Consider the following 20008-nt stretch of genomic DNA (forward strand, 5'->3'; position numbering starts at 1 on the left):
ATGTAATTTTGTCAAAGTGGTGGAGGGAGTTATGTGTTTGGACTAGACACCTGCATCACAGGGTCGCTTTTAACTGCATTAATTGTGTTGATATTTCATTTTTTGTTGTTTCTAGTTCAACTTTTATAATGTGAATTGTACTAAACATTTGCATGAGTAACTTGATATATTTCATACAGTATTGGGTGGATCAGGAGGAGATAACATATTTGCAGCCATTTGAAACAAATGGTTGAAGAAGGGTGGGACAAGTGCTCCCTCTAGGGGCCAGCTTGTCTTGACTCATGAGCACTACGTTTTGTAAATATATTGGGGGGTTTTTGTAATAAGGACTCAAAGCAGCACAAACTATGTAAACATGTTTAACATAGCAGACTGTGACATGTAAATATCAGCCAAGTAATAAAAAATAAAAAAGACATTTAATTGAATCTGGCCACTGTGTCTGTTGTTCTATCTTTCAGTATTCCTCATCTCCTTGTTTTGCTGATTGTCTGATTTAATTCCTTCAATCATTTTATATAATTTTGTACTACTAATTGAAAATCTCTTTCAGCAGAAATTATCATATGTTCCCTGACACATTTTCTGTGAAGGGAAGCAGCATGTTATGTTGATTTTCTTTTAATGCACATAAAGATATTTGGGTTTGGAGGCTTTTTTGATAAGAAGAACAGTATAAAATCAGATTCAGAATATGAATCCCAAACTATAACACTTATGTGAATGTAAACACATACAGGCTCTTTAGCTTTATTGAGATTCTGATTTGCTGAGTTAATTTCTCTATGTACATATTTACAATATATTAACATATAGTGTAATGTATTCCTCTATATTTTAATTGACAGGGTATGCATGATGTACCTGCATGATTAAGTTGTGAGTGTTAAATAAATTATAGGCTGCAATCAGTTGTTGAAAGAGCACTAAATGTAAGCTATTTTACAATGAGAGTGAAGATTCTTATAATTGTGTACAGTTACTTTGTGGACGCTGTATCAGAAAAATTATCTGCGAAGCAGTCTACGCTAATCTATCTATAGATAAATTAAAGACAACATTGTAAAAATTGAGTATACCCTGCAGAAGCCCATTCCAGCTTCTGCAGGATATACACCAGCTAATGTTATAATCACTGGGTGCTCCCTTTTTGATCCAATGTTACTTTTTTAATTAAATGTTAATATGTTGTCTGCAATGTCAGAGTGGTCAGAGTATATTTTAGATTTTGTGCAGTGACACTTACTGCTGTTGTTAATCTAATGTTTATATCTAAAAGAATATGAACATTGCTAAAAAATGAATAGGGGTATCTAGGGACTGAAATCGGCCAGAAGAGGTGCTTTTTGGTGCGTTTCCTTGCCAACGACGTTGTGTGACGTACTACGCTCGCAGCCGAGCCGATCCAGCCTACACTCAGCTCTGTTCATTTCCAGGCCGGGTAGAATCCCAGCAACAACGCCGCGATCGGTTTAAGATTGGGCTTGCAATCGCCATCCATCCTTTGAATTTACAACATTTTGTGGAAATATATCAGTCTCACTGACCAGAAGATACACTAAGTCTTTGAATCGGTAAGTTATGGATGCGGGTGGTTGTGAAAAATCTCCAATTTTACTTGTCTTCTCCGCTGCCCAGTTTTATTGTTGCTTTGTTCTGGGCAGCAGCCATTTTTAATCGCCTTGTCCTACATTCCCATCTCTGCCCTGATACCGTTTTGAAAATATACACGAACTGTTGAAAGTGTTTGCATAGGTCCGAGTGTTTTATTGTGATGTACTGTGAAAAAACGAGTTGTGTAATAATGCCAAGCACACATGCAACTGCTCTAAAAATCCCCGGCCTGCCAGAGTTGTTTTGGGAACTCAAGACTGGAGTTAAACGGGATTGCCGTTTCGCTAGTTTTCGAACAAGCTATGTCTGCTGAAGCTAGCTTGTGCTAAGAACTGTTTGCTGTGTTGTCATTTCTGCGTGGTAACTTGGACACTTAGAAACGTATCTATATAAATATATGCAGCTCTTTGGGACCTTGGCCATGTTTACATAGCCATTTTTACTTGAGCCACAAGCTAGCGTATTTTACTAGTGATGGCTAGCATCTGCAGTTATGGTTCTTCTGACGATTTAGTTGTTGCGTTGCAATTAAAGGCAAGGGTGTGTTCTTTTTGGGGTAAATTGACAACAATCTTTTTTGTTTTTGTCATTACTTGTGATAGACTGTGTTTTTGTTTTTGTGCAGTGAACTGTATGGTGTCGGTTTCTTGTGCTTGAATTAGCATTAGCTTCCAATGAGGTAACAACACCTACAACTAACGTGAGAGAGGTCAAACAATATTAATAAAAAACGATATCTATTGGTCAAATATTATTCTGCTATCTTTAAAAAAAACATTATACTCATAGCATGTGCCTTTCTCAATTGGCTATCTGACGGAAATGCCGTTTAAACTGCAATCAAAGGTTGTATAATGTTAGCTGTCATATCGTTAGCTTCCCTTTGCGACACAACGTCCACTAACGTATCAAAAATTAGCGTTGGCTAATTTCTCACTTGGTGGTCATTGTATAATTATACGGGAATTATTACAAGGGAATTGCATGATTTGTTTTAATTTTTGGGCTAAATCGACCTAGGTGGAGAGATATTTGTCTTGGCAAAACGCCTATGCGGTGCTTTAACCGAGCGGCCTTCGAGACCTACGTTGTGTGTTATTTTCTGGTACTCGACTGAAACGACAATATTTGTTCATTTTAAGAAGACATCATAACAACAGCTGTGGGCTTTTGCGCTATGTCTAACGTTATATAATCGAAGCATAAACATTTAGACCACACGGTGTCAAAGCTTTGTGTCGCCTTCTTGTCACTTACTGTATATAAAGCCACAAGTAACGTTCACCATCAAACAAATGTTCTCTAAGGATCTGTTTGGTCGTTTATCACTCGATTTGATTGTTATTTTTTAACATGTAGTTTAAGATAAATAAAATAAAAAGCTCTAGAATAGGAAGCTGTAATCACTGCTATTGTTAGAAAGTGTTTGCAGCCACTTGACTATTGTGGCAGATTCCAGTTGACTTGATATAGATTATATATAATAAAACAGAAAAGCCGCCATTATTTTTGAAATATTTAATTCAGTGTCAGGAAAAAAGGTTTCCTGTCACCCTAAATATGAGCTCAATTGTTGTTATATTTATAATTTTAATTTGCAGAATTCTGTTTACACTCGTTTTTATGTACTTTTTGTTGTCAAAAGTGACATCAGTGTCAGGAGTGATTATTGGCATTATAATGCTTGCTTTGTGTTAACAAGAAGTTGGTCAGTCTTACTTAATTTGTTTAAATATCGTGTTACACATGTCATATTAAATCGCATGAACCAATTTCCCCCTTACCCAATGTGGTAACAAGCCATTCAGATGATTGCATTGATGGTGATCAAACCGTAGAACAAATCTAATATTTTTGGAACATTCAGAACGATCTCTAAACCACCAGTGCTGTTTGTAGGTATGTGCACAAGTCCAACATGAGGAACTGAGCCAGTTTTACATGTTGCAGTTTCTGCCCGGGTCAGGATATGTAACAAAAAAGTCTGAAGTTTAACAGCAAACAAAGACATGGAGAATATCACAATTTAAAAAAATTAAAATCAAATGTGAATTTTAAGAAAAGGTCAGGGCCTGCTTCAAAATAATAATGTTTGTTCAACACAAGAAGGTATTTTTTAATTTGGGCGATGATGCCTGCTCCGAGCCATATTTAGCAGTGATCTGAGCTCTGATTGGTCCATCCATACAACTGTGATGTTGCTGAAGTTGCAGTTGAAATGCTTATGATCACTTTGTGGCAAAGTACCGTGATGTACGGAAGAACTAGCATTGACAAAGGGCGACTGCACCACCTCACATTGGCTTACATCTTTTGTTAAACGTTGCACATGAAACAATGGCGGACACTTTACACAGCACCCATCTGACCACCAATATACATGTTGCACCTGTGTGAGAAAATATAATGTTTCTAATATAAAAACATAACTGAGACAACCATAACAACTATCAAACCCTGGTTCAAGTTATTAGTCAATCAGATTTAATAGTCTCGTAGGCTCACATTACAAACTGAGAACGTAATTCAAAATGTGGAACTGGCGTTATCAAATGTTGCTTATTTAATGGGTTGGTCTGTAAATATAAAAAATCTGATGATGCTTTTCGGTCACTACAAATTACACCAAATCCATCAGTGCTGCACATCGAACTAAAACTATGGGCGGTGGCCGGCCACAGAGGCATAACGGTGACTTCATGGTGTCCTGAAATACAGTGCCAATGGAAGTTTTCATAAATAAAATAAAGTTTATTTATTTATAATGGCATGCAACTGTAAAAATGTAAATCCCATAGTTGCTTATTTCTTTTGTTTTCTATAACAAAAAGACAATGTAAAGCTTTAATCACGATTTGCCGTTTTGCAGCAAAGATGTTCTGTGATTGAGTTTTTCCTCAAAACATGTTTTATCTTTGGCTTCATGTTCTTTTCATGTCAGAATCCAAAAATGTAATCAAAATAAATTCTATTTGACAATCTAGATACCGCCGAACTTCACAAGGACGTAGATAAATATCCCCATCCCTTATTTTTAAATATTGTTTTCCCTGAGCAAGGTCTTCACTGACATTTCTTCTCCTGTTGTCTTTGTAGAATCAGAAAGCACTGGAAAGAGGCGCAAAGAAAAATTTCCATACTAGATGACATTACATCGAAATGTCCGATCGTTTGGGGCAAATAACCAAGTCCAAGGATGGGAAAAGCAAGTATTCCTCTCTCAGCCTATTTGACAAGTACAAGGGAAAACCAATAGAAACTCAAAAAAACGCAGGTACGTTGAAATATTTAGTTTCCCTTTTGAATACCATATTTCTTTGTTTACGTCTCTGTTCCCACATTTCAAATCCTTTGTTAACCTCTTCTCCCCTTTGCTTCTCCCTGCTGTGTATTTTCTCCAAGTAGTTCCGCGACATGGCTTGCAGAGTCTTGGCAAAGTGGCCGCAGCCCGGCGCATGCCCCCTCCTGCTCACCTGCCGAGCTTGAAGTCCGAAAACAAAGGAAACGATCCCAACGTGATTATTGTGCCGAAAGACGGTACAGGATGGGCAAACAAGCAGGAACAACCCGATCAAAAGAGGTACGGAGAGTAACTACCCTCTCACTTTATTATATCAACCATTCTGCTACAAATCATTCTTTTGTATTCAACTATGATGTTGTTATGCACTGCTGCTGGTACTTTAAAGTTTATGCTTTCAATCATAAAGACAAATGCTGTAAGGCATTCAAAGAAAACAAGCTTAACTGGGTGGCAGCATCCAGAAAAAGTACAACAAATCTTCGATTGGTGATTTGAGAAAGTTGATATATTTACACCTGCCTGGAGGTTGGGTCTTTCAGTAAAGACTTGTATCTCTTGTGTGCTCATGCCTTTCATCAGGGAATCGACTACATTTTATTTAACCAAACCTTCTCTTTTTTTCTTTCTCCGTAGTTCTATTGCATCGACACCACAGCTGCCGGAGTTGCAGCCACAGCTGGCTTTACAGAAATCTGTCTCCAATCTTCAGAAGCCGTCACCAATAGCAAACCAGGAGGTGTGTATGTGAAGCTATGGTTGTGTTTAAAATAGAATATTCTTGCAGATTTTTAGCCATCTGGAATGCTGTCTATAGGTGATCTTTGCTGAGCCCTACTTCATTTCAGCAAATATATAAAATACTTTTAACAATGTTTTGTCAGTAAATAAAGACTCAGTCCATGTCTTAAACTTGGTAAAAGAGACCAACTGTAGGAATTCAATGTTATCTGGTTTCTTTCCACAGAACGGAAACACAGGTGGACCAAAACAATGGGCCCAGCTAAATGGAAAGGCAGTAGAGCAAGATGGTGAGTCGTTTCAGATGTACCTATAATTGTGTTTCAAATTCAAATGACATGCTGATTGTCATCCCCATATGGCATTTGTTACATTATTCATTGCATATGTCAAACAAACCACTTCCTTTCATGACACTTTTTTTCATTGACAACATCAGGTTTAAGGGTCTCAAACCGCCTTCAGCCCTTCTCTCACGAGGAATTTCCCACGCTGAAGGCAGCTGGAGAACAGGACAGGGCTGGCAAGGAAAAAAGCGGCTTCGATCCGTCGTATGGGCCCGGACCAAGCCTCCGCCCCCAAAGTAAGTCTCAACCTTCGAATTGGCTGGCAGTCTCATAAATAAGATAATGTCTGCTGGCAGGAAGATTGATCAATTGGTGGCAAGATTTTTGACTGTCTGTAATCTGCGCCTCCCCACTTGAAGACGTGACGAGCTGGAGGGAAGGTGGTGGCAGGAACCTCCAGCCCTCGTCTCTGACCCTCGGCCTGCCAGCAGAACCTGAGGGAAAACTCACTGCCCTGGGTGAGACTGGCAGCCCTCCCGCCACATCTCACCCCCCCTCTGCCATCAGCACAACCTCCTCTAGTGTGGTGACGCCTCAGTCTCCAGTCCTTGAACCCAAGGAGCTTTCGCTGCGACCCGCCCAGCCTCTCCGCAGAACAACCGTCCCGACTGCCCTGCAGTACCAGCTTCACCACACTTCCACTGCTGTCTACCACGACATGTTGCCTGCATTTGTAAGTACCATATCATTCATTTACACCTTTTTGAAAAGACAACATACCGTTTTTTCTACTACAAAATAAGCTGTTACATATAGCCAGAAACAGCTCAAATCCCTCTTTGTGTTCTGTATTATAAACATGTTGTTTCATCCTGTTGTTTTCAGATGTGCACTAAAGACACACGTGAAGCCCCAGGTACAGACCATGTTCCCACCACTGTTGCAGCCCCAGCCCGATTTGAGAGCAAACCCACCTTTAGACAGAACTTCCCTAAACCTGAACTTGTCAAGTAAGTGCATTGACAATGTGAGAGCTTGTATCCATTTCTGAGCTAACTGGAACAAGACCATTTTGATGTTTTGCAGTTGCTAATTTGTCTTTCTGTCTAATTGCAGTGGTGATGTGAGAAGAGAGAATCGCTTTGCCCGCGCTCCACCTCGTCAATCTTCTCAGCCCATCCGCAGGCCTGGTGAGAGACCGCAGCGCCCAGCCATCATTAATCCAGACGATCTGAAGGATCTGGATGAGCTTGACCATGACTGCGAGGATGGATGGGCCGGTCAGTACTTCTTAAAGTTGTGTTACTTCCTCCATCGGCCTCCTGTAAGAGGTCAAATCAATTGTTAGGAAATTAGAAAGACTACGAGAGGAAAATGGGTAGAATGGTAATCACATTACATAACATTTAATATATGTATTCACTGAAGCAATTGTGTGTGACGGTTATTAGACATGTATGTTGTGTTTTGGTGTAGATGCTCAGGGCAGAGCTAGATTCTTCTTTTATGACGGATACCACAACCTGTTTCCAAAGCTCTATATCCCATCATACGTAACTGCTGCTGACTGTTGTCTTGTTATCTTTACAGGACTTCACGAAGAAGTAGATTATGGTGAGAAGCTTAAGTTCAGTGATGACGAAGAAGACCACACCGGTGAAAAAAGCAGGATGCGGTGAGGTTTCTTTCCTTAAAAAGTTAACATTCTTCTTTTGCCATCATTTAAAGGACTCCTGGTTTAATTTTGATCTTTTACTTAGTAGGACTGAATGGGAGAGGGAGAGAGAGCTGCAGCGTGAGTCTCTTAGTTCAGGCGAGGTGGCTTATCCCCAGGAGGGCCCTGAGGAGAGCTATTCCTACCAACATCACCACCTCGAGCCTCCCAGAAAGACCAACGGAAGATATCTCCCCACGGACGTCCCGGTAACAACACACATAACCTATGCTGTGTTTTTCCACTCCCCCCCCCCCCCCCCCCCCCCCCCCCCCCTTCTCCTCTGAGATGACTTATCTAAGATGTACTCCTTACTTTACCACAGCATCTTGTTCTTTTATCCCTTTGTGACTGTGGAGGGAAGGTAACAAAACAGAGCATATGAATAGCGGTGTGCCTTCACACACACTCGAATGACACTGTCATGAATTGGCAGAGATGACCTTGGAGTAACCATAGAGATATCTTCCTGACTACTTTTCAATTGCCATGCCTTTTTGGTTGGCAACTGAAAACGACATCACGGGCAAAATAGAAATACGGATTATACCTATCAGGTGAATTCCCTCAAATAATCTACAAATATAGATACCTGCATATTTAATATATAACAAGTCTTTGAGGCTTTTTTAGTTTTCATTTCAAGCAGATGGCCTTAGCAGACAATGCAATTTAGGGTTTCCTAAAGGCCTTTAGATCTAAGGTGTATTTTTAACCTTTAAGTATGGATCTGGCCTGCCTCGCATTAGTTTCTTATCCTCTCCAATCCAACCATGTTTCAATAAATAGAGGAAATGTAACATCTTATTTACACTTTTCCTAAAAGTTTAAAATGATTGAACTATCAGGAATATATATATATATATAAACATACCTCCCCCTTAAACTGCCCCCGTTTCATCTCTAGGCCCAGAAGAAAATCCAAGGTGAGCCCCTGGCTGACCAGGACGATGCCCAGCGCCACCCCCAGGCTCCAGCTAGGGCCAAGTACGTGTCACCTGAGCTGTCGGAGGCTGTTGAGAGGGCACGCAAACGTCGGGAGGAGGAAGAGAAGCGTGCCCGTGAGGAGCGACTGGCCGCCTGCGCTGAAAAACTGAAAAGGCTGGATGAGAAGTTTGGGAAAATTGAAAGGCAGACATCAAGGACAGAGGAGGGCCAGAAAGAGGGAGAGGGCAAAGAAGTGCCATTATCCCCAGAGAGGGAACAGAGTAAAAGCCACTATGAGACCTGGCAGTACAGCACAAAAGGTAACGCATTGTTTCAAGTAGACTTTTACTTTTAGGCTTGCATGTTGTACATCAAATGTATCGGAGGATTATAACTGTGTGGTCATCAACCGATTTCCAGAGGGAAGCGAGGTTCCCCAAGACAACTCTCCTGTCCAGAGTTACCGCGATGAACCGGCCCTCTCTAACTATCGTGTCAGTGAGGAGGATGTTCAGGAGCCCACCTCCCCCTCCTCAGGAGACTACAGCGGACGTCAACCCTCCAAACCCATCCCACCCCGCTTTCAAAAGCAGCAGCCGTCGCCACCGCAGCACCATCAACAGCAGCAGGTGAGCGCCATGTGATTCCACTTAACCCATAAAGTCTTAATCCCAGATGAATGCGTCAATGTCTCAGGGCTGCGTGTGAGTAGAGGTATTTTAGTTCACGGTTTGTTTTCTCTCCAAGGTTTAGGCCTTCATTCAACAGCCTTGTGAAGTGTGTAAATCTATTTGATTAGGCTATTGTTAATTATTTCTGAGCTAATGGCATTTGGCTATCTCGCAGTTATAATTTGTGAAGTGAATAATAAATCCCATTGCTTTGGCTTACTGTCAAATTGCCCTTTCTTCCGAGTCCACATTTTTGCTGTGAAAAAGGATGATTACCCCACTCTGGTGGTCATTTATTCCTTTCTCGGATAACAATTACTGGTATGATGCATGAGAAGTGAAACATTGAAGTTGAAATTAGTCACAAAAAAATCTATTTTTCGTCCATGGTGGAAGTTATAATTCCTTGCTGAGATGCTTAAACCTCTTCTTTGTTATAAGGTGAATGTGAAATGAAATAAAATGGCTCCAATGCATGTTAAAACGTTGAATTCAAACTTAAGCAGACTGACCCCTTGACTCCCATATTTTATTCAGCTGAGTTATTTTCACAGAGAACAAGGACTGACCATCTCTTAAACGTGTATTCCCTGTAAACAATCTACAGGAACAGGTATACAAGATGCAGCACTGGCAGCAGTCCGGTCACCCTGCACCTTCTGGCTCGAGCCACAGCCAGCGGGGTTACTACCCCCCGCACGTCCTCGGGTTCGATCCCCGCTGGATGATGATGCCGCCTTTCATGGATCCCCGCATGACCCAGGGACGATCTCCTGTGGACTACTACCCTGGTGCTGTTCACTCTTCAGGTTAGCACTAACTCTATATAAAATGAGTGCACCTGTCATATCTAATGTCCAATAGTTTCATCATATTTTTAATCATGAAAACATGTTTAACACTCATTTGTTTTCAGCAGGAATGATGAAACCAATGATGCACCAAGACCACCTGAACAGCCCTGGATCTGATGAGGGATGCCATCCTAACCTGCACCAAGAGAGAAGAGCCCCTTCCACTGAGCCCTACCCCATGTGGAACCAAGATGGCTACCCCTTGCGCAGCTTCACTCCACCTTACCAGAGACAGCATGATAGCTCAGAAAGTGGCCAGCCAGATGACAGGTACGTTACTGTTCTTAAAATGAGAGCCTGCTGATCTTTTGTATTGTTATTAAAATCCCTCAAACCTGACTCAGCTCTATTTCTACCTAAAACCCTGAATTGTGCACAAGGCCCCTCTTGGTGGGCCTCTGTTTGTTGCCATTCTTTCTATTTTTTTGTATCTTCTTTTTTTCCCGCAGAAGTGATATGGGCGGCACCCAACAAGACTCTTATGAAGAGAGGGCCAATGAGGGCTTGACCCACCCCCACGATGATATCCCTCATCATGCTTACAAGAGCCGAGCCCCCGAAAGAGAGCACCAACACCAGGACCAAGGCTTGCTGACCACTGCAAAGAACCACACCTTAAATCATGCAGATGGTGATTACCAACAACAAGACTCAAGAGAGAAGCACCTCAAAGACGGCTCTGAATCTCACGATGAGACCTTAGAGGGCTCCATGGACAACTGGAAAAGAGATGGAGGTCAGAAACAAGACGGAGGACTCAACAGTGCTAAAAGCCAGTGGTCCGAATCTGCTTCCAGTAGTAGTGTAAGCCAGCCGTCTGAAACCAGCGGGCGCACCTTGACTCGCAGAACTGGACCCATCAAGAAACCAGTACTAAAGGCTCTCAAAGTGGAAGACAAGGAGAATGAGAAGCCTAAACCAGAGCCTGAGGAAAAACCTGTCCCCTACCGCCTGGAAAAAGAAGTCCTTACCAATGTCTACGACTTAAAGAAAGACAACCAGCCTGCCATCAACAGGCGCTCAGCCTCACCGGTTGTTGAGAAACAGCCAGAAGAGAGGCACCGTCAGTCTCCAGCTCCCATCAAAACAGAAAGACCTCTGAGCACACACAGTGATGACTCTCCCAAGGAGAGCCCCTGGGACAGTGGCAAGAGCCAGTCACCTAAAGATGTCAGCCAGGACTCCCAGGCACCACGGAGAAATAACTGGATCTTCATCGATGAAGAACAGGCCTTCGGGGCAGTCAGGGGAACAGGGCGGGGCCGCAGTCGAGGCTTTAGGGAATTTAACTTGAGAGGTGGAAGCCGTGGTGGCCGAGGCGGAGACAATCTCAGAGGGGCCTATAACAGCAATAACAACAGCAGCGGCGGTGCCCAGCGCACCGGCAGAGGCAGAGCAACACCAAGGGACATGGTCAAGGTGGAGGAGTTCCAGAGGGGGAAGCCCCGCAGGAGAAATGTAAGTGAGACGTTGAGCGAAACCTCTGAGTATGAGGAGCTTCCCAAGAGGCGCTGCGAGAAGGGATCTGAAAATGGAGAAGGTTACACAGAGTCTGGAGAAGTCCGAAAGGCTGATCGAGACTCTTGGAGATCCAACAAAATCTACACAGATGAACAGGCTGCCATAGATTCCAGAGACAAGGCCAAGGCCAGCAGGGGCTTTGGAGGTCGCACGCTGCCTCCCAGGCTGAACACCACTGGAGGTTACAGTCGAGGCTTCGGAGGACCAAGGGAAATGTCTACATGGAGGGGCCGTGGACCCCAGTTTAACAGCACTGGTGGCCCCATGCAAGAAAATGGTTATGGTCCTGGAGCTGAGATGGCTTACTCCCGCAGACCCCCTGTTGACCGTGAGACTCTGAAGTACCCTCCTAAACTCACTGGGTCCTTCATGGAAAATGGCACAGAGGAGCGAGAAGGAGAATACTATGTTGACAATGAAAACCCTGACAGGCAGATGTTAAGAAGACGTCGTCCACCCCGTCAAGACAAGCCTCCACGCTTCCGTCGTCTACAACAGGAACGCGAACCCGGCTCAAACCAGTGGACAAGTGATGAGTATGTCAATGGAGAGCTTTCCAACCCCTGGCCTAATCGCCCCAAAGGCAGTGGGGAAGAAAACTGGCCCACTGGCCAATACTCTGGTGCACGCCCTGTCCAGCACGGTCAGACGGAGGAATGGGAGACGGGATCAGAAAACAGCGACATTGGGGACTGGAGAGAGAAGCGAGGCGGAGCTGGGGGCGCTCCTACACAAGGACACGCTCCTACACAAGGACACGGTGATATTCCCTCAGACTCGGCCCACGGTGAACCAGGCTCTGGAGAAAAGAGAGAACTTTGCAAGAGAAGCTTCTCCAGCCAGAGACCACTGGTGGAGCGGCAGAACAGGAAAGGAGAGCCATCACTGCTGGAAGCAAGCAAGATGGTTCGTGCATCTGATAATCCCCCCACCTCCTCCAACAGGAATGACAGTTGGCAGAACGGAGGGAGTTCTTGTAAGAGGTGAGGAAAAAACTTCAAGTTGAAGTAATTGTCCTTGTCCTGTACCCATATGTGTGCTACTTTCCCTCCTATTGAACAAAGCATGGGGTACAGATAGTTCCATATGAGGATGTAGCTCAGTTTCATCATCTAGATGAATGTTGGAAAGACCCGCGCCTGACAGGAGGATTGGCTACTAATACCGTAGATATTGCACAGCATCCCTCCTGAGCTTGAATCTTGTGTCATCCTTTTTCTTCCATTTGATTTTCCTCCTGTCTTCTGCAGTCTGTATTTTTCTCTTTTCTGAATGTAATTGGCTTCCTTGAAGATCTATATTTGATATCTTGTTTTAACTGCCAAAGTTAAAACTACGCTTCATTTGTTTTTTGCCAATGTATTCGAGTGTATTTTATAATAGCAGAATACCCAATTAAAAACTCTTTGTCTCTCCCTTTTCCTGTTTTTCAGCAGGAGCCCAGATGAGTCGGTCTACAGCATGGAGCAGGCAGACGAGAGGGAGCCCATGGAGCCATCAGGCTCCAAGGAGCTGAAGCAAGGGCCGATCAAAACAGACATTGTCGAATCTCTCTCCCAGTATGAGCTCAGCAGCTACCAAGGTGAGACCAGTTTTTGAAATGTAACTTTTCGTGTGCTGTTAATAGAAATGAAATGTTCTTAAGTGATAACCCTGTTGCCCATATACTATGAAAAATAACTTTTGGTAGTACTACAGTTTTAGGGTAGATTCTGATACTGATCTCATTTAAACTATAAAGAAAACTGACTCGAAACACAGAAATTGTGAATTACACTAGTTTATACCTATTTGCAAATCATTTGTGCCTGTCTCTTTGTAGTTGAGAGCGATGCCGGGGGCCAAATGACAAATTCAGATGGATACCAGGATGCCTTGTCAAAAAAACAAAGACGCCCGCAGGAAGATGATAGAAGGAGGAAGGAACAGGCAGCTGCTGTGAGTTGACATTTGCTTAAGAGTTATGCCATCAAAGAGCATTCAATTTCTAGTTTATTAAGTTTTTCTCCTTTTTTGGTTTTTAGGCGCCGGTGAAGAACAGGACAATCGCTTCCAAGATACCTCCACGCTTTGCCAAAAAGCAGGGCAGCCTGGGACTTGAACAACCTGAGGAAACGCTTTCTTCCAACAACCTCGGAACTGAAATCTGGGAGACCAACAGCTCAGGTAGTTAACAGCTGCAACTTTGTGCCAATGCTTTGTTCTGGATATGTTGTCTCTGCTATATATTGAAATGTGCATTCATAGCTCAAATATCACACTTTGTCTGCTAATGAACAATTATCAAATGTTCATCAGGCTTTCTCTTGAATGGATATTGTGTGGAAAGGGACTAACTTTCACTAATGTCATTCATTTCTATTTTCTAGCTCTTTCAGTACAGTCTTCAGGTGGAGACTCGTGGACTAAACAGGTGTCTTACACTGGGAGCGAGCCCAACTCTGAGGTAGTGTGCCCTTTCTTTCCTGCAGTTAAAAAATATCATTTGAACACTCATTTCAATGTGTTTTCTTCCTTATTATCGAATAACAAATTGGCGCGACTGAATAACATTGAGAAACATACCAATTATTCTCTGTTCTTCTTTCCCAGGACTCTGATGCTGGCCCCGAGCACAACAAAGAACAGCACAAGCCCGGGCCCATCGGAAACGAGCGCTCCCTGAAGCACCGCAAGGGATCAGAAGGTGTCGATCGGCTGGAAGGCGGCCCCATCACTCCGGTCAACGGGGTGGACCTCCATGTGGACACTGTGCTGCCTGGGCCTCCTATTGAGTTTGGTGTCAGTGCCAAAGACTCTGATTTCAGCCTGCCACCGGGATCCACCCCAGTGCCCGTGTCCAACCCTGTCAACAAGCTTCAGGACGTACTCACCACCCATGTGAGTGGTTACACATGTACTTTTATGGGCTTTTGTGAATCAAATAACTAGTGGAATGCATTAAAGATAGATGTGACAATCACCACAGGAATCGGTAATACGGTGCTTCATTATTTATTTTTTGAAATAGAATAATGTGTTTTTTTCTTGCTTTAAAAATAGAGATATTAACTTGCAGCTAATTAATACTGAATTTTGGTTTGTTTTGAAACAGACTGCTCTTAATCAGAGTATCCCAATGCTGCGTTCCAACCATCTGCAGCCAGGCATGAACCTCAACCCCATCTCCTTCCCCAGTGCTGACCTCACTCTCAAGGTATTTCAACTCTACTCCAATGTACACAGAGCTTTATTTTTTCATGCAGATAAGAGATAAGGAAAGTCTATTTACAGACATAAATAAACATAACAAAAAGGCAAACACGACTGTTATTCAAACATGCATATAAACATTGTAATCTTTATTTTCCTTCAGATGGAGTCGGCACGTAAGGCGTGGGAGAACTCCCAGTCCCTCCCCGAGCAGGGCTCTCCGGGCGGAGGTGTTTCAGGTGTTCAGCCTCCCTGCAGCGTTGGCTCCTCCAGTGGGGTCAGCTACAGTTCCTTTGGAGGGGTTTCAATGCCTCCGATGCCTGTGGCTTCAGTAGCGCCTTCCATGTCCATGCAAGGTAAAACTGCATTTCATTTCCTCTAATAGATGGCGGCTTTATCCATGAGGGGAACTAACAGCCTGTTTTCATCCCCTCTGTAGGTAATCATATTCCCCCGTTGTATCTGGACGGTCACGTTTTCCCTAGCCAGCCCCGCCTTGTACCTCCCAACATGACCCAGCAGCAGTCCTACCAACAGGTACAGAGATAAATCCACACACACACTCACTGAGGCGTGTTTGTCTATCAGCAGAATTCTCATGATGTTTTTTTATTTTTGTCCATTCAGGCGGCCGCAGCCCAGCAGATCCCAATGTCTTTGCACACGTCTCTTCAGGCTCAGGCTCAGTTGGGGCTTCGGGGGGGTCTCCCCGTCTCTCAGTCCCAAGACATGTTCAACTCTATTCCCCCTTTCAGGTACGACCACATTGGTTTCATTAATAAGCTTTTCTTTATAATAACCTGTTCCACGAGTCTGGCAACACCCTGTAGTCTAATGTGTTATTCTGTCACTCACTATACGATGCTTCCTCCTCCTCTCAGGTCCCAGGTCTACATGCACCCCAACCTATCCCAGCCCAGCCCCATGGTGCTGTCGGGCGGGGGTCTGAAGGGGCCCTACTCTCCTTTCCCTGGCATGCAGCCCTCAGACATGGTGAAGACGCAGTCAGGCTCACACTACCAGCCTATGAACGGCAGCCAGCAGCTGGTTTATGAGAACCAGATGAACCAGGGGCCTGGTATGGGGTCTTCCCAGCTCATGGACTCTCAGCTCATCCAGGTCAGTGGATTGCTGAAGCTCAGTTACACTACAGCTCAGATACTGCATTCTTATTGATGCTTGTCAGTTTTCAAAATGTATGAATATAAAAACGTAGAGAATACTAGCCTGCATAGCATAATTAGAGTACATTTGTACTGTTTCTTTAAATAACAACAATATTAACAGTACACATATTGTCTTCACCAGGTGACCATGCCCCTGCCTGGCTCTCAGCTGCGCTATGGCTCCGCTCAGCAGCATCTCATCCTCCCCCAGTCCATCCAGCTGCAGCAGGGACAGAACCTGTCTGTGGGGGGCCCGCGCCGAATGATGCCCCCCGGCTCCCAGCCTACAGTGATGACTGGCAACAGAGAGGTGTGACCTACTGACCTTTTGGCACTCGAGCAAGCTATATTGATCCATCATAAGGAACCATGACTGTTTTTGTGCAATAACAGTTGTCGTTCTCGTTCCCTTACTCTCAGGGATCACAGATGGAAATGAAAGGCTTCCAGTTCGCTGAGAAGCCCAATCATTCCCAAGGCATGTCCGGAGGCTCCTACAGGTGAGCAGGAATGATCTGTGCAAATAATAGAATGTAGCGGTCTGGAAAACAAACAAACGTTTGCTCTTTCTACGAGTGAGACATGGCGTATCAGTAATGCACATTAAAGTAAATGAATTTTAAAACTATCTTTTTATTTTCTTCCCTCTTCTCAACAGGCCTGGGTCTGCCAGCCCCAGTGGGAAGCCCTCTGGTCCCGGGGGCCAAATGGGCCCTCTGCCTACACATTTTGCTCAACAGGTATTTCACTTTTAAAGTGATCACAACAGTTATTATTCTTGTGCCATTGAATGAGGTTTATGATCACCTAGGCCCTGTTACAATTTCTTAACTTTAATAGCTGCTTTTTTGTCCAGGGTTCATTTTTTAAGAATTAAAATGCATTGACATGATGCTAATTGTGTTTTCATTTATTTCCTTCCCCCCCTCCCCTCCTCTCCATGGACCAATAGGTCCCAACTGCTCAGGGCAACATGGTGATGCACATGCGGCCCCCCACCACTGGCCCTTTCCCCAACCCCATACAGAGACCAGTCATGCAGGTCAATAAACCTGTCCTCATCCGCCCCCCCCCTTACCCCAACCCTGGCCGTGACCTCTCCCATTCCACCCCTCCCTTGATCCCTGAGCCCCAAATGAAAGGGCCAGAGGATGGCATGAAGGTGAGCCACCCACTGTAAATATAGGTAATTTAATTTTTTTCAATTTTCTTTTTCTCTATTTGCATTATGTGTGTTGTGTATTTTCTTGGTGTGTGACTTTCACATTAATGGTAGATTTATATTTAACGTATCTGAGAGGTTTGATAGGATACATTGGTTGTGCTCTTACAATGATCTGGGATAGTATCATTCTACACTGTTAATAATGATGTCATTTTTGGATAATCTCTAGCTGATGAATGTAAGAATAATGCATTTTACAAATGAGAAGTTTCTAATGTCTTACAGATTGTATAGCTCCCTGAGTTAAATGTGATATTGGGTATTAAAAAGTATCTCTTTATAATTTGATGTGTTCATGGTACATCTAATGCCTGTTGAGCATCTGGAGTTCTAGCTGATATAAGCCTGGAGCTATCAAACGAGTATTATTGCAAGCATACCTTTATAGTTTTCCAGCACTGCTGTAGGTGTCTGTAGGTAACGCTGCCCTTTCTTTGTGCAGAATAAAACCATGCGAGAAGTGCGTAAGGCAGTGGGTGAGGGCAAGACACCATCTGGGGGAATGACCAGCAAACTCCAGGAGCCCCTCCCCCCCACGGGGCAAGCCAAACCAGCACGCACTGGAGCCATCAAACCCCAGGCTGTTAAAGTAGAGGAGAGCAAGGCATAACAATGGACCTTAGAATCCTCATCAGCGCTCAGCCTGCCAACACAAGCCCCTCGACATCGCCAGAGCCTCCTATGACCCACCCTATCCCGAGGCACCATGGCAGGGGGTATACATGCAGACATCATAATTCCCCTCTTGAACTGTCAGAACTGGACACTTATTTCACACAACGTATAGAGATATATAAATATATATAAATATATATACATAGACACACACAGTCTTTTAAGCAGATCTCTTCAAGGTCCTCTTTAATTTATTATTAGTCACTTTTAAGGGGAGATTGGTAAAGAGAAAAAGATATTTCTGTTTTTTTTGTGTTTCTCTTCAAGGTGTGTGTGGAAAACCAAAATGGCCAACTCAGAAAGAGAGCCCATTTTTTCATACCATTTTTGCCAAACTGTATTTACTCCCTCTTTATGGACTGTAACCGTTAAGACCAGGCAGACACTTGATACAACTCACTATGAGAAGCAATGTCTGTTCACATTTTTAAGCAAATTTGAAATGCAGTGGGGCACTTTTTGTCATTTTTCATTGGCGTTTTTGCTGGTTAAAATAATGTTCATTCCTGCTTTGGTAAAGGACTTGTTTTTTCAAACCCCGAAAAAAAAAATCCAATTCGTGGACATCATTGCATGTCACCATGACAAAAGCTTAAGTGCATCACCCTAGAAATGCATCTTCTGGGGTTCCTCACCCTACACATGAACTTTGGTGAAACTGCTTAGATTGGTAGAAATCATTTCTTTTCTTAAAACTCTGTTCTTTGCTTTTACATTCTGTCGCTCTCTTCTGTATGTAAATTGAAACTAAAAGGTTTTACCAAAATCATGTTGCTTCCATGGGAACTTCACTGGCTTTGATACAGCGTGTGCATGTGATGTGCTGAACGTGTAAACTTGCGGGACTTGTTCTTAGAACAGAGCAACATTTCACAAAGTGATGATTTTTACATCCCTCAATCTGGGGCGCTTAGCTTTCTTCTTTATAAAGGCTCTTAAAAGACTTTAATCTCTAATTCTGTTGAAATCCCACTTCACAGTGATGTGGGGATTTATGAATAAATTTTCATCACCATTTGATTATATTCAGCATCTGGTCTCTGAGGTGGCACTAGCAATAAATGCAGCCTAACTATAATCACAATCGGGGTCCAAATAACACATTTTCTTCTGTTAGAAGCTAATGATCACAAATGAGGGGCGTATAGCATCGCTTGTTGAATTAAAATGAGATATTTGCTTAAGCTTTTTTTGTGAACGCTGCAGTTCCAGTGGCCTACGAAGGACTTTTAAAGTGTTGTTCTATTTGAAAATGTGAAGCTGTTGGAATCATTTATCTTGTTCTTTTTGTAATGGACACTCATTTTGAAACTCACAATGCCAATGTCATTACTGGTTAAATGTTACTGCTTACCATAACGCTCCACAACACTACAAAATGTTGCAATTTATCTTTGACAGTGTTTCACTGGTATGTATGTATATGCATTCTTATCTGTACAGTTGAGCCTTGTCAGCGAGGGGAGTCATAAACCCACATTTCATTTTAGATATTGTGACACTATAAATGATTTAACGTTGATAAAGGTCACTGTTCAGAATGGACTGCTTTCACTTGTTGATAGGTTTATCTGGCTTGGAGTGTTTTTGCTTCTTATCCCTTACTGCTAAAGATCTTGATGCTTCTCATCATTGTACCCGCACCAATATGTTGCCCTGAACCTTTTTTTTTTGTTGTACTTTTAAGATGCATATATTTCCTTTTGTCAAAGGACCAGTGCTTTCGACAGCTGATCCAGCATTTTATTTATCCTACCTGAACTTTTTCCTTTCAGATACTTGGTCATTACTCTCCCTCGTTAAAAAAGAGCTTATTGAAAGAAGAAGAAATAAAGCAGTTGTGATTTCTTAAATGTACTGTTGATTCTGTATTCTCACTTTGTCATATTAAAATCATGCATCAAATGGGAAAATGATTTTAGGCTGTGTCCAGCCCATTCCTGAAAAACACTGACCGTATAAATGTTTTTTTTTATCATTTATCACTGAAGAAAAAACATTTTCTTCCAGGTACCTGTGTCAATGTCTCCCAGTGGCTAAAACCCCATGTGGACCCCATCCTTTACATTACAATATGTTTTATTTATTAAAACATTTTGTTTACTTAGACAGTTGCA

General features: G+C 43.0%; 1 protein-coding gene across 6 annotated transcripts; it reads left to right on the forward strand.

Moving 5' to 3' along the window:
* The first annotated feature begins 1420 nt into the window (after positions 1 to 1420).
* prrc2b (proline-rich coiled-coil 2B) lies at positions 1421 to 19807 on the forward strand. Of its 6 annotated transcripts, none has more exons than XM_079658737.1 (31): positions 1421 to 1577; positions 4714 to 4891; positions 5023 to 5197; positions 5555 to 5657; positions 5886 to 5949; positions 6099 to 6242; positions 6366 to 6679; positions 6832 to 6956; positions 7063 to 7226; positions 7537 to 7621; positions 7707 to 7869; positions 8568 to 8907; positions 9008 to 9216; positions 9866 to 10067; positions 10175 to 10382; positions 10562 to 12616; positions 13067 to 13215; positions 13456 to 13571; positions 13658 to 13799; positions 14003 to 14079; positions 14226 to 14513; positions 14728 to 14829; positions 14989 to 15181; positions 15265 to 15362; positions 15453 to 15580; positions 15707 to 15944; positions 16134 to 16301; positions 16385 to 16491; positions 16650 to 16731; positions 16944 to 17153; positions 17659 to 19807. In XM_079658737.1, exons 2-31 carry the CDS (start codon positions 4777 to 4779, stop codon positions 17824 to 17826), a joined length of 6732 nt encoding a protein of 2243 aa, XP_079514863.1. In that variant the 5' UTR covers positions 1421 to 1577; positions 4714 to 4776; the 3' UTR covers positions 17827 to 19807. The 6 variants fall into 6 exon arrangements, with proteins under 6 accessions (XP_079514863.1, XP_079514865.1, XP_079514864.1 ...); XM_079658739.1 differs by having other exon boundaries at positions 16412 to 16491; XM_079658738.1 differs by having other exon boundaries at positions 10178 to 10382.
* The last annotated feature ends 201 nt before the right edge of the window (positions 19808 to 20008 follow it).

This window comes from Notothenia rossii (assembly GCF_949606895.1).
Source record: "Notothenia rossii genome assembly, chromosome: 11".
Lineage (NCBI taxonomy): Eukaryota > Metazoa > Chordata > Actinopteri > Perciformes > Nototheniidae > Notothenia > Notothenia rossii.

What these genes read in the sequence shown, in the direction of transcription:
- prrc2b (XM_079658737.1), top strand. Translation starts at nt 4,777, where the DNA reads ATGTCCGATCGTTTGGGGCAAATAACCAAGTCCAAGGATGGGAAAAGC. An exon ending in ACGACATGTTGCCTGCATTT is followed by an intron (nt 6,680 to 6,831) that starts GTAAGTACCATA and finishes TGTTGTTTTCAG; the next exon opens with ATGTGCACTAAAGACACACG. An exon ending in AGCAGCAGTCCTACCAACAG is followed by an intron (nt 15,363 to 15,452) that starts GTACAGAGATAA and finishes TTGTCCATTCAG; the next exon opens with GCGGCCGCAGCCCAGCAGAT.